The sequence below is a fragment of the Magallana gigas genome, chromosome 7 (assembly GCF_963853765.1).
Source record: "Magallana gigas chromosome 7, xbMagGiga1.1, whole genome shotgun sequence".
In the NCBI taxonomy this organism is placed as follows: Eukaryota; Metazoa; Mollusca; class Bivalvia; order Ostreida; family Ostreidae; genus Magallana; species Magallana gigas.
Genome location: NC_088859.1, coordinates 46,615,579 through 46,629,645, shown reverse-complemented (window position 1 = coordinate 46,629,645; position 14,067 = coordinate 46,615,579). Strand labels below are relative to the sequence as shown.

General features: G+C 37.5%; 1 protein-coding gene across 29 annotated transcripts in view; it reads left to right on the top strand.

Annotated features, from left to right (window-relative positions):
* Window positions 1-14,067, top strand: part of LOC105345954 (unconventional myosin-XV) — a 52,845-nt gene that overhangs the window by 23,887 nt on the left and 14,891 nt on the right. For all 29 annotated transcript variants that reach the window (XM_066065524.1, XM_034455141.2, XM_034455146.2 and 26 more), the window contains 16 exons: window positions 61-231; window positions 960-1,083; window positions 2,983-3,158; window positions 4,772-4,856; window positions 5,709-5,798; window positions 8,036-8,117; window positions 8,211-8,344; window positions 8,546-8,647; window positions 8,766-8,840; window positions 8,956-9,116; window positions 9,318-9,487; window positions 9,639-9,711; window positions 9,801-10,007; window positions 10,268-11,091; window positions 13,004-13,083; window positions 13,186-14,058. In XM_066065524.1, coding sequence (XP_065921596.1) covers window positions 61-231; window positions 960-1,083; window positions 2,983-3,158; window positions 4,772-4,856; window positions 5,709-5,798; window positions 8,036-8,117; window positions 8,211-8,344; window positions 8,546-8,647; window positions 8,766-8,840; window positions 8,956-9,116; window positions 9,318-9,487; window positions 9,639-9,711; window positions 9,801-10,007; window positions 10,268-11,091; window positions 13,004-13,083; window positions 13,186-14,058 — 3,427 coding nt within the window. The remainder of the gene's footprint in view (window positions 1-60; window positions 232-959; window positions 1,084-2,982; window positions 3,159-4,771; window positions 4,857-5,708; window positions 5,799-8,035; window positions 8,118-8,210; window positions 8,345-8,545; window positions 8,648-8,765; window positions 8,841-8,955; window positions 9,117-9,317; window positions 9,488-9,638; window positions 9,712-9,800; window positions 10,008-10,267; window positions 11,092-13,003; window positions 13,084-13,185; window positions 14,059-14,067) is intronic.

Here is a 14,067-nt window from a genome sequence, read left to right as displayed (position 1 = left end):
GAGTATGCACCAAATAATAGACAATTTTTATTTTTAAAATATCTCTAATTTTTTCTTCAGATGTAATCCATACTTCGTCCGTTGTATCAAACCAAACAATCACAAGGCCCCGATGGTATTCGACACAAAAGTCGTATTAGATCAGCTGAGATATACAGGGATGTTGGAAACGATTCGTATACGCAAGATGGGTTATCCTGTCCGCATCAAATTCCCTATGTTCATTTCAAGGTGTGCTTTCTTAATATTCATTACATGCTCAATCATTGCTCATGAATGTTGTTCATCATGGATCTTTTGATAGTTTATTGGTTTTAACATATTTTATTGATTAAATCAGTGGGATTATATAATATATAAATAGTGCCTGTTTGGGAGAGTAACAGTTGAAATTGACACCCCGAGGAAACCATTGTCAACCGACGCGAAGGGGTGTCAATTTCAACTGTTATCCTCCCAAACAGGCACTATTTATTTTATCATACTGAATGTCTTAATTTTAGAGAATATTTTTACAGTAACTGTTTTTAAATAGAAATGACGTGAATTCTACGGCAAACCCTACGTGCATAATATATGCGCAAGTAACAATTCGTTGTGTTACACGTTGCTAAGTGTGTTGCTAATGCTGAGGGTAATAGAACGGATTATCAACTGCATCTAAACCAATCAGATTTCAGTATTTAACATGAAAGTATAATAAAAGTTCTTATAACCTACGAGTTCCTCTCTCCTATATAAATTTATTGACCAGTAGCTTATTTTTTTTTTTACATGTAATGAGATAGTTTTCATTGTAAATGACAAGATTATGGACAGTTAAAGCTTCTTGATGAAGGAGGCATAGGAAGCTTTCCTGTGATGACCTGAAAAATTTGCTTTTAGACTGTAGATGATGTAGCAGGTATATTATTAAGTACCTTTGATGACCTAAACAAAAATGTTCCTGTGGATTGTAGATATCACTGTTTGTTGCATGGACAAGATCTGAACACTCGACAGCTGCCAAACACCGTGTGCCAAATGGTCCTGAACACCCAGGGCTCGGTGTACAAGGACCTCTACAGGATAGGTGCTACCAAGGTAGGAACCACACCGCACGCAAAGATTCTGTCTAGAAACTCATCGATTTAAATTGTTCTTTATTGGCGGGAAGGGGAGGTCAATTTATTTTGTAGGCTTGCTGAAAGGTACAGTACTAACCATTTTATGTCAGAATTTATTTTGGCAAACATGAATTCCAAAATATTGCAAGCAGCAAAGTAAAATTCAACAAATTTACACTTAAAAGATTGATTTTACAAACCATTTACAAACTACAATCAACAAATAACACAAACACTTTTTAAAAAGAACTTTCTAAGAAATAGATTAGTGGATGTCTCAACTAAACCTTCATCATGAGAGGTCATAAAATTTTATGTAAAAGTATATATGTAAAAAATATTAAGGAAAGTTATGCAGTTATAGGAGTAAAAATCAGAGTTTCATTGTGAAGTAACACCTAGCTACCCTTCATTTCAGATATGATGTCAAGATTTATATAACATAATAAATCGATGTTAACATTTTATCGATTCCACAAAAACAAAAATGCATAGCATTATGGTTCAATAAGCTTTTTAGAACCACCAGATTGCAACAAATACTATGATAAATTTTTCATAAAATTGTAAAAATTTGAAAGGTCTCTTTTTGTGGTTTCACTTAATGGGAGTAGTCAAATATTTTGACTTTAAAATGCTTGTGCCCTGATAGTTTTGCATGGAATACACTAAAACCCTGCAAAATAAATTACAATCATGAAATAAATGGTGACATATCTGAACAGATAATAATAAGATAATAACCATCAAACACGCCATCTATATGATGTAAATATTTTGATGAAATTTTTCAGTACCAAATGAATATTTCAATCATTAACTATAAAAAATTACCCTGGAATTATGAAGATATTAATAGTTGAGTTTATTATTATGTTATATCTCATATGAACCTAAATCTATTTCATTTTTAATGTACTTTATAAAAGTGAGAGAATTTTGTTAACTTTAATTGTTTAAGATGACCACTTCTTAAAACCAACTGATAGAATATTGTTTTCCTTAAACATGATGCAGTATATACTATTTCTCATCAAATACATGTGTATTACAATTTAAGCAAAAAGTCTTTTATACATGTCTTTTCAGAATTTGCTTTTATGTGCCAAGAAATGAATTTCCTTTTGATATAATGTTATAGGAATTTAACTTGTCTGTTGAGACAGTCCCAAAAAACACCTAGACGATGATTTTAGGGAGTAAATTTGGTATAGAAATAAAAACAATTTTCTGTAGTAGTTTTCACCTGAAAAATGACCAGAGTCAATAACTTTGAATTTTATCCCTGGTTGTGCTGACCATTTCTGAACATTTAATTCCTCGATCCCCATGTTGTATTTACAAGTCTGTCAGTTTATCTTTCAATCAGTGATAATGGTGAAATCAGAAGACTGCTTGTGCTGATGATTTATGCAAATGCTATTTTATGACTTGTTAAAGTTTTTTGTGTGATTGATGTCTATCATTCTGACAGAGAGAATATGCAAATCTAATATGCCAAGTGAAATTCTTCGAGAAACCATGATCACATGTATGTAAATAAGGGAAGTGGAGAGGGATTTTTTCTGGCAGTAGGATTTATAGGAAGGACAGCATTATAAAGATGTCAGGTCAAGGAATTTATGCTAACCATTCACACTCTCAGTACCTTGAGAACTGGAACAGGTGTGATACTGACCCAGAATATGTAAACAAGGTCTTTGACACAAACTCTGAGAGTACGTGGGAGGACAGTGAGTGGGGGGAGAATAATGACTCCTCCCTGTGTTCTGAGATTCCCCATCACACTGTACCAAAGTTTCAGGACACTGAGAAATATTCTCTGTGTTGGACCTATGTTAATTGTGGCCTGACCGAATCTGACTCTTTTCAACAGGTGTTTCTGAAGGAGAGTCTGGAACAGGTGTTGGACAAAGAGGCCAAGAAGATCCAGGATGAAGCTATCGTGCGGATTCAAAAGTGCTCACGCATGTTTTTGGCCCGTAAGAAATTCCTGCGAGCAAAGACTTCCATACACAGTTTACAAAGAGCAATCAGGAGATATGCAGCCAGGTAAGATGTCATTGAAATGCATGTTGTTGTTTTTTTACCATCAGGTAAGATGTCAATGAAAAGCATGTTGTCTCCCCAGCCAGGTAAGATGTGAATAAAAAAGATGCTGTCTGACAAAAAACCCCAGACTACTTCAGCAGTATTGTAGCACTTGTATAACAACATTACCAGTGTACATTGTGACATCCTTGATTAGCTAGTTTGAGCTTATTTTCCCATAAGTAAATTATTCTAAACAAAATAAATAGATTGAGTCCTTGAGAAATACCGGTAGATCAATGTTAGTCACAATTAAATGTTTACGGTATACAGGGTTACTTTCTCCCCATGTTATTTTCACCCAAATACACTTGCAAACGGTTTTGCCCCATCTTGAACTTATGTTAAAGTTATGTTAAAGCAGATATAAGTTAAGGCATTCAAATTTACCTAGTCTTGAATTCACCCACTGACAATGAGGGTGAAAGGGGCAAAAAAACCCTAAAAAATGGGGATGAATTTTTCCCTCTATACAGTAAATATGTGTATTTCATATGTAAGCTAGAGGATTGTATTTTTTACGTTCATGATCAGTACTAGTTTTCAATTGATTACTTAATTCATTAACACAATGCATATGCTGGAATTCAATATAAAAGATGTATGATATGATATATGTATGATAGACTACATCAATATATCTGAAGATGAATCATTGCACAACAATATGATGCAATTTGAAAGAACTGAAATAGAACAATGCAAGAGTCAATTGTAGCTGTTCATACTATACGGACAGCTGCCATTGAATTGTCTGTACACTGAATAGGCATTGATAGTAGAAACAAAAGTATATATTACTTCAGTCAATGACGAGACCCGCTGTCACACCTGCTCTCCCTATCAGTAACTACCTGTTATCAAAAATCCATAATAAATAGTTCATGCAATTTTTGGGATATTTTGTATGAATGCCCACAATTTCAGGCTATTATATATTTCATGAATTATTAGATACAGTAATATCATAGTTCTTGAACAAAAAGGTAAGTGGTTTAAATTATTTTTTTACTTGAACATTTCCAAAACTATCTCGTAAAGTTTACAAACATATCCTGGAATGTTGCAATCAGTAATTATCAATTATCTTAGAACAGCAGATTTGTTAACTTCAATGATTAACAAAGCGTGACCATTATAGAGACAGGTAAATGAGAGTGTTTTGTCACCTTATCTACATGAAACGTATACTTGGTAATTAAGCTCTCACACAGTACTAGTATAGGTCCATCTTTGTTGATCAACACAGAAAGATCAAGGTCATTCTTCAGAAACTGTCATGAACTATTTCTATTCAAAACATTAGATAAACTTTATTGAGGCAAATTGACTGGAAAATAAAATGATAACGGAAATAAGATGATATGGTGCCATAATGCTTGTATTTTATCTTAAATTTGATCAGAAACTACGCCCTGCGGAAATCCTATTTTTCAAAAACAAATTATTAATGACACATTCCAAATCAAGTGTCTGAACAAAAAAATTAAGTGAAATTCTTTTGATTGCGTAATGCATTTTTGTTCTTTGTGAAATACAATCCTCTGACTTTGTTTATATACCTGTTTTCACAGGAAGAAGTTCTTGTTGGTCAGAAATGGCATCATCAAGGCCCAGGCCCAGTTTCGGATGTACCGACAGCGAAAGAGATATCTGAAGGTAAGACAACATTAGTTTTCACACCTGACCCACAATTTTTGTTCAGGTAACATAGGTCCACCTAAAGCCTGTCCCCCAGGCCAGAAGTGTATTAGCATGAAGCAGAGTTTGAGATAAGCACCCAGGCTCACTTAATCATTCACCGGCTAGAGGGGACACACCCAGGGCATATCTGTTGTGTAGTCATTGTTATAGTCCAACATCATTCACTTCTTTTGTTACCTGGAAATGATAATGCACCTGTATGACATTTTGGATTAACTTGAGGGACAATGCTTTACTGGGTAAGAAATTGATAACATCAGCACATGCTCATTATTTATCTGCATAAAGTAAGGAAAAAATTTTTTTTGTAAAGAGAACATTAGAGTAATGAATCATATTATGTGTTACTTGACACATATTATTAAGATAGCCAGCTTATGAAAGCATCTTCTGTTTGGAAGCTTTCAAAATTCAATTATTGTCTTATCATTATGAAATGGGAATTAAAAGAGGCCTAATTATTTCCCTACATGGCTATTCTATTATGGGGATATAACAAGGTACATAAAACAGTCTGTGAAATCAATGTTACATGTCGAGATTGAGTGATCACCACACATCAAGCTGATCAGCCATACCACAACGAACCACTGTCCGTCAAACAGCAGGCTCAGCGAGACAGCCATGTACACCACAGGCTGCACGGTCAGGGAACTACCCAGCAACTGTACCCTCAGGGAACCACCCAGTAGCAGCTTGTACTGGGCTCACTCCGATCAGTACTCGGACGAGTCGAGCGAGTCTGAGTTTAGTGTTAACTCGGAGGATGATTCTTTTTGCAGTGAAGTGTATTTCTATTTTTCGCAGACCCGGGAGGAGTTGAAGAGGAAACTGGAACACGAGAGGCTGATGAGGCAGCGACAGGAGGAAGAGGCGAAGATGGAGAGGGAGAGGAAGGTAAGGTCAATGGGTCAATAGGTCAGCTACTGTAGCATCTGGGTCACCACTGGGTCAGTGGCTGTAATTGTGAGGCTGGACTCTCTGTGATATATAGGAGCAGGGTAGCATGTCACTGAACATGTAGCTGTTTTGAATTCATTATTTGCATAATTTTGCTTACAAATTGGAGCACACTCACATTTGTTTTAGTTTTTTTGGCTTGGTTTTTTTTTATTGTCATTATTATGAATTTTCTTTTCTTGAAGTACAAAATCAAACTTTACATGGTTTTTGGTCATTGGGAATAATAATAATATAGTTGGAAAGTGGTTGAAAGGCCTGAAAGTGATGTTTTTTACAGTTTTCAACTCTGTTAAAAGAGAGTAGGGAAGGTATTGACATGTGTGTAGCATACAGGGACTGTACATTTATGTTACTCTCTGTGTGGACTTCATGCCAAAAATGAGAATAAACGCAATCAGAAATTGAGATACCTGGCATACACATTATGCTTGCAAATTATTGAGTCAGACATATGGTACATGTATATTTTAATCATCATTGCTTTTTCCATGTGTATCTTTTTTCTCTCTGATATGAATCAATTGTGTACTCTTATTGTTGAAGATAAACTAAAAATGAGGGATAATAAATAAGAGCATCATAAGTATAAAGAAGATAAGTATAGAAAGGATTGTAATTGTCTAGGACTTACTGTCAGCTGGCCGTGGAGATCGCACTTTAGCGAATACGTTTTGATGGATTTCCTTCTCACCTCTGCTTGTCACAGAGGCCGTTATTTTATATCCAGATCACTTATTTATCATGTCATGGCCAAATGAGCCCCAACATCCCAATCCATTCTCCCGACCCAAGGACAATCTACTGTACTCTCTTGTAACCTTTGTAACCTTTTGAGGAAGCAAGACAACAGAAAATATCAAATGGACATTGGTTTTCTTATGATATAATGCAAGTGTTCCTTGATTATTATTTTTTGTAATCAGGTTTTTCCATTGTGCATATGTTAGTGTGGGTTTGAACTTTATTGACATCTGCTGTTTGTCAACCAGCTACATTCCAGCACAGAAAAACGAAAAGATAGCTAACTTTACTAAAGGCAAAATATTTTGGGTTAAAAACTTTCAAGTATGTGAAACATTTGCTTGCCATATTAGGTTAGTGTTCTCCAGATACAAGGCCCTCCCCCACTGGCCTTCCACCAAATGTTTTGTGTGCAATTAGTAGAACATGCCTTAGCAGTAGTTGTTTTCTGTCCAAATACAAGTAGACTCTTATTGATTCAGGAATGAGAAAGCAATAAAAGGACTATTAGGTATCCTGCTTTGACTGGTCGACCAGGATGTCTCCCCTACCATTGTAGTCTCAAGTTATGTTGTATGTAAACCTGCCCCACTTTAGACCCATTGACTTGTAAGCTGTTACCCATTCTGTGATAAGCATTATAAATTTATCTGGACCAGTAACAGAATCTACCACTAACTTTCTATTAGAGTCCACACTATGTAACATGTACATCAATTTAGATAACGCAGGTTCAGGCATATTAATTCATGCTAAATTACATGTGACAAACACAATGATACTTATATTCATGCCATGGTTTTACTTGTTCAGTTCTATCTAGTAATGTTTCAAAAATGAAACTTTTTCTTTTCCTTTCAAATTTTAGATAATCAAATGACATACTGGTAAATTCATAAAACTTTTTAAACATTTCATGTAACGGTTTTCAAATTTACCCCACACTGAGCAATGTAGATAAGTACCAAATTGATATTCATATACAATCAGTGTACTCAGACTCCACAAATTCTATCAGTTAAATATATAGACAAGCCGTTCTTGTAGGCTAGCAATCATCATTCATAGTGTACCTAGGACAAGGCTATTTTGACACAGAGGTACATTTCTCATTGGGAACTTGTCTTTTCTCCATAAGTTATAATAAATATGTCCTTTCCGTAGTGAGGTATATGGTACAGATTCAACATGTGACCCCCTTCAATCTGTCTTCAGTCCTCCTCTTCTGTTTTTCACTCAGTATGCATATTAAGGGGTTCATCAATGGTTTGTTGACTGTCTTGTTTCATTTTGACTTATTGTATTGACCATGTCTTACTTTCCAGTGATTATTACTATTCAAATTCTGTTTCTCAATCAATTTCATAATTTTATTTTAAATGAAAGAAATTGTTTTTATTATATTCTTGTTTTGATGGATATGGTTGTAGGCTCGACATGAGCGCCAGATTGCGTCGATCACAAACCTGGACATTCCTGGGGAGTTGGCGTTTGTGTACAATAAGTTGGATGGTAAGTACTGCAGTCCCACATTAGACGTCCATTAGTATACAGATAAGTGATATTTTACTGCCTGGTATTTATGCCTGTTTTGGGTTTTGACAGATTGGCAGTCTATAAACAATGATCGGCACATCATTACGGTCAATCGGGAGGTCCAACAGATGGACCAGCACTATCGCCTGCCAGAAGACATCAATGCTCACGCGTTTAGTAAATTTACCAGTGTCTTCTTCAAGGTAGGTCTTGCTGACGCATATTGTAAACATTAATTGATTAATCGAGAGTATTTATGGGTATTTCATAAACTGGTATTACAAATGAGATTTTTTTCTTGATTCTTGAAATTTTCAGCACAGTTGAAAAGTTTTCTTTAAATATATTTTAAAAAAGAGGATATAATAAATTGCAGTCTAAGTGAATGGAATTTTATTTTTTAGGATCCTAACTGGGGCTTCATGCTTAACCCCATCAAGTCTTCCCTTACCCAAGGTGTGAATGGAGAGGAACTGAACCAGATTGCTGTAGCGGTCTTCAAACTGGTAAGAGACTTCAGTGTAAACATATTTATTGTGTATGGTAATTGTTTTGATACAATTTGGTAATGAAATTTTGCTTCTTTTATTTTGGTTGATAATGACATTTTGCTATTTTGTATAGATCCTGCGACTCATGTATGATAGAAATCTCCGAGATCGTCAAGAAAAGGCCATGGTTGATTATATTATTCAAATGGTAATTACCCTCTCAATTTTTAAATCTAAATACTTCACTCATACCAAGATAAAATCATACACTTATTGGGTGCAATGTTTCCACTTTTGCTGATGATCTTTGAATTGAAATGAAGGGTCTACAAAATGAGGGCTTGAGGGATGAAATATACAGTCAGATTGCCAACCAGTGCTGGAACAACCAGAATCTGGGGGCCATTGAGAAAGGATGGAATCTAATGGCTGCCTGTCTAAGTGCCTTCCCTCCCAGCAAACGATTATGCAAATATCTTATCAAGTAAGAACAACTTTGTCTTATAAAGTATTCATTACCTAAATTTCAGAAAATATACATATCTTAAATTGACAAACACAGATACTTTTCGTTTTAAGGTGCTATATTATTTTTGGAGAAAAATAATTTGAGGTTATTTACACAATAGAATGAAGCATTATACATGATAACGTAGATTTGAAATGAAATGATTTTGTGTTTCAGATTTGTGTCAGACATCGGACTAGAGGGATACCAGCAGCTGTGCCAACACAAGGCTCTCCAGTGTGCTAACATAGAGCCAAAGTTCTCCCGCGTGTACCCACCTTGTCTCCTGGAGTGGAGGGCTATACAGCAGAAAGCCAACATGGCTCTGGAGGCCAGGTTTCCTGATGGTGAGTTGTCCAATCAAAAAGAAGTTGACCAATCAGACTTGTTTGTTTTGGTTAGGTTTTTTTCAAGTAAATTTTAAGCTGATTTCAATAGAATTAAATCTCTGTTCATCTAGCAGCTAATTGAAATTAAATCGGTTAATATTATTTTTAGGTCACAAAATGATTGGTCATGTGGAATCTTGGACCAACGCCGAGCTGTTCGCAAGACACCTGTTGAACATAAGGTGAGTAGGAGAGGTCATTGCTTATAAGCCGTGACAATTATGGCCATAAGTTTTATGTATAATTAATCTCTGCTGTCCCTCGTTAACAGAGGCTTGCAGGAGAACAGCTATGGCTGGACAGTGCAGGTACAAGAAGAGGTGGACTACTATGAGATTATGGGATATGACTACGTCCTTGACATTTTGAGTGAGATGGAGATACCCCCAGGATTCCCTTACTGCAAGTCGTATTATCTGGCCTCATCGGACAGGACCAGAGAACCCCCAACCATGAGAAGGGGCCTCTACAAAAACTCGTAAGAAAACAAATTTATCAGTGATAAAGTTTTGTAGTTTAAACTACCTTATTTTGTTAATAGCTGAGAAAAAGTTGTTTTGTCTGAAAAGCGTTGTTTTGTCTGAAAAGCATTGAACCAGTTCAACACAAAGAATTTTTTAGGTTCTGATGTTTATAATTTATGATCTAGTGATTTGATCTCTTGCCAGGGTAGTAATAGCCTGAAAACAAAAGGTGGTAGCTAATGTGCTAACTAAACATTTTTATCATGCCTTTCAGCCCACATAGCGTGGACGATGAGAGATACCTGAAATTATATGGATCCCTACCCCAGCCCCTGGAAGTGACGCACTCTCGCATTGAGTCCAGATCGTTCACACCAAGGAGTGCATTCATGGAGGAGGGTGATGATGGAATCGAGTTCTCTATGACAAGTGTACTAAATCAAAGACCAACAGAATTAATGATGGATGGACTCTCTGGTTCAAAGTTAAACATGAGATATAACAAACGTAAAGCTCCAAGTCCGCCAACTTTGAATGGAAATGGTGTGGTGTCAAATGGAATTCCAAATGGGCATATAACTCCTATTGTGGAAGACTTGGAACAAGTTGGGTTGGATCCTAGGTCCAAATTAAACACGCGCTATGTGAACGGTGTGCACAGTAACGGAGTGGGCACCCCAAGGACTGACGAGGACCTCAGTCCACATTCTAAACTCAATTCTCGCTATGTGAAATCAGGAGTAATAATCAAGGAACGTGAGCGTATACGACGCCACGGACCAGGGATAGGAATGTCAAGGAAACAGAACCAGGATCGCTATCTGGAGCGTATTTCTGCTGCATCTGATATCTCTGCAGCCACGGGACAGTCGGACTGGTCCCACTGGGTGGAGGATGTGTTTAACAATGCTCTCAATGAGCATGTCGACACCCTGAGTGATGCCCACACCCTGGAGAACCGACTGAAGGGAGGGGGTAAGGGTGTGCCTGGCCCAGGCATTCAGCCTGCTCCAATTCCCCCAACAAACCTCCCGCTGCTGAATTTCGGACTCCCAGCTAACAGCATGCCCACCTCCCCACAAATGGTGCCTGGGAATGGTAAGTCTGCAGTCATTCTTAATAGGGATTTGATGCTGTGATGTCATTTATGTGTCGAAAGGGAAGGTTTAATGGGTTCATTGCCACAGACTCAAAGTTCATGAGGCGGGAGAATTTATGGTCTGTCCATGTTAAAAGTGGCAGTGGGTGATTACTGAGAAACATTGAGAAAGTTTCGGGATTTATGATACTGCTTAGCAGACAGAATAAGAATGAGTCAAAAGATTTCAGAGTTTGTGGTTTTTAGAAACAAATGACTCCATAGTATTAGTATTTTAGTTTGGAAAATGATATTTCCCTTGATTTATTTGTCTAGTAGCAATAATGAATTATGATTGTAACCATTTCATATCAAGATTTGTCAGAGTTAATTATTACATGTATTGGTCTTGTCCCTTGAAGGTGTTGAGCCAGAGATTGTGTATTAGTTTGACCTTCATTTGACAGTGGTGTATTCAGCACCATCCTTTGCCCTGAAAATCTCAGATTGTGTGGTAGTAAAAATGATGCCCTGAAGTTGTAAAGTAACAGTATGCTGTGTAAGGTAGGAATGTTTTTGGTGTGTGGAGTCCCTTTGTTGGATGTAGTTGTGGCCCCTGCAGTCATGTACAGCCCTATTTATCACACAGAAGTGCAGGCTATTTGGTTAGGCCCTGTCGGTGATGAATGATAGGTGGCGCTCAAACATTGTGTTTGTCAGCTTCAAAGCACAGGGCGGGACGGATAGGATGTCACCTGTACAGGTGATCATTCCCGGGTCAACCGTCCCCTCTGTCAGACACTCGCCAAACTCGCAGCACTCCAATCTATGGGTACTCACCAGGAAGAGCAGACTCGGTCTGCATTTGTTCAATATGAGCCTCCTACAAGCCAGGCTCGAGGAATTCTTATTACTGTGGGTTCGAAAGATGGCAAAGTCGAGCAAAGTGAGTACTCGCATTTTAGTGGAATTTATCAATGGAATGGATTAAGTAAACCTTGGTGTCAGGTTGTATAGATCTTTTTCCAAAAATGTTCATTTGCACTGTGATTTACACTGAATGTAATTAGCCTACCTGGTAGTTATCAAGAAAAGGTACAGTACTTAAATTATTTAAATTTTCATTGCTTTTGTGCTGAGTACCTTTGTTAGAGAAGGATAAATGGTCAAAAAGTTAAAATTGCAAAGTTGTCTGGATCTGTTCAGAGAAGAAGCGGCAACAAGATTGTTGATGGCAATATTTATGTGAGTCATGATGATGCTTAGCAAGTTGCCTGTGAGGGGTGATATACAGTCTGGATGATGTGACAGATTAAGTGGTTAACAGATAACATAGGTCTGGAATGTATCAACAATGCAACAAACATTACGCATTTTATGGGGAGTGAAGCATCAATTGACGCAGAGTTGTAAACGTCTGGTGATGCATGTTTATCTTCTTATGCTTCCCTTCACACAGAGGATTAATTAATTAAGGTGTTTTATGGTGAAACGTTTCTTCATTAAAAGATTGGATCTTGTTAGAGATCACAGTTCTTCCATTCATTTTATTTGTGATTGAGAAGTGTACAGGGTATGAAGGCTGAACAAATAAGTTGAATGACTTCTTTCGAAAATTTACATACATGTACTGTAAAAGCAAATATTTTCATTGGGTCATATTTCGTTTTTAAACCCCCCAAAAAATCCTTGACATTTAATTTCGTCATAATGTAATCTCATTGTATTCATTAATACTTGGGTTAAAAATTCGCCATGGATTTAATTTCATTGATATACATGTATACTGCCGACGAAAAAAACAAAATTAAAACCTCAATGAATATTTTTGCTTCTACAGTAGTCAAAAAAAAAGATGTGTACATGTATTTAGAAATAAAGTTGTTTTTGAATTTGGCTTTTTATTATATGACAATGTGTTTTGTATTTCAGATCCTCTACAAATGGCCGCCCATCAAATGGCACAGCAGAACCAACAACAAGCATTGTACAATGCCTATCTCCAACAGATGGTCAGTTTCAACCTTGTTTCTCTTAATGTTTACTGAATTTCAGTTTAATTTGCAGTGTATTTTTTAATCATTAACGTGTAAATTGATTCTGTTAACCTCCAGGCTAACCTACAGGCTCAAGCACAAGCACAGGCACAGCTTCAGCAACAGCGACAGCAACAGCAAACTCTAATGCAGTCAGCACAGCAGCAAATGTTGCAACAACAACTTCTGCAAATGCAGCAGCAACAACAGGTTCCCCCAAACCTTGTGAGCCCAGCTTCCAGCTTCAATTCTGTTGGACCATTCCCTGTGGTGACACCCAGAGACCAACACCAGATGAATGGAGGGATGCTGATGACTTCCTCTACACAACCATTCATAGCAAGTGCACAAGGGGGCCAGATCAACAGCCAAGTAGGAATGGGAATACAGATCCCAGTTTCGTCAGTGACCACAGCAGAAGTGGGCAGCTCTGGTGCCCCCAAAAAGGTCTACAAAATGAAGAGTCAGTTTGAGGGACACACGGAACACAAGACTTTCGGCCAGCAGAATGTGGCTCCTGTTGTAAACACAGCATCCATCCAAGATCAGTTTGCAGAGAGCTCAGAGAGGAAGGAATCTACTGTAAGGATGGTGTCTGCCCCCGCTCCACCTCCCCCTCCAAAGTACCAGGACAAAGAAATGATGAGCCCCCGCATGCAGCCTGCTCCCCCACCACCCCCACCCCCTCCCCCGGCCATGCAAATCACAGAGGACTCTTTTGACAGAGAGAAAGGCATGTTTACATTTACTGACAAGCAAGGGCGTGCCAGAACTGTTCGAATTGGAAAGGTTGTCTGGCCTCCTCCCTCGATGGAGCAGGAGAAGAGGGCCAGGGAAGTAGGTCGGTTAGAGATCGACGAAAATGTGAAACAGAATCTTCATGACAGATTCAGTCCTAAGAAACAGTGGAAAAAGCCAGAGGCACCCAAAGAGGAACAGAAGCCTGAGAAGGTAAGGAAA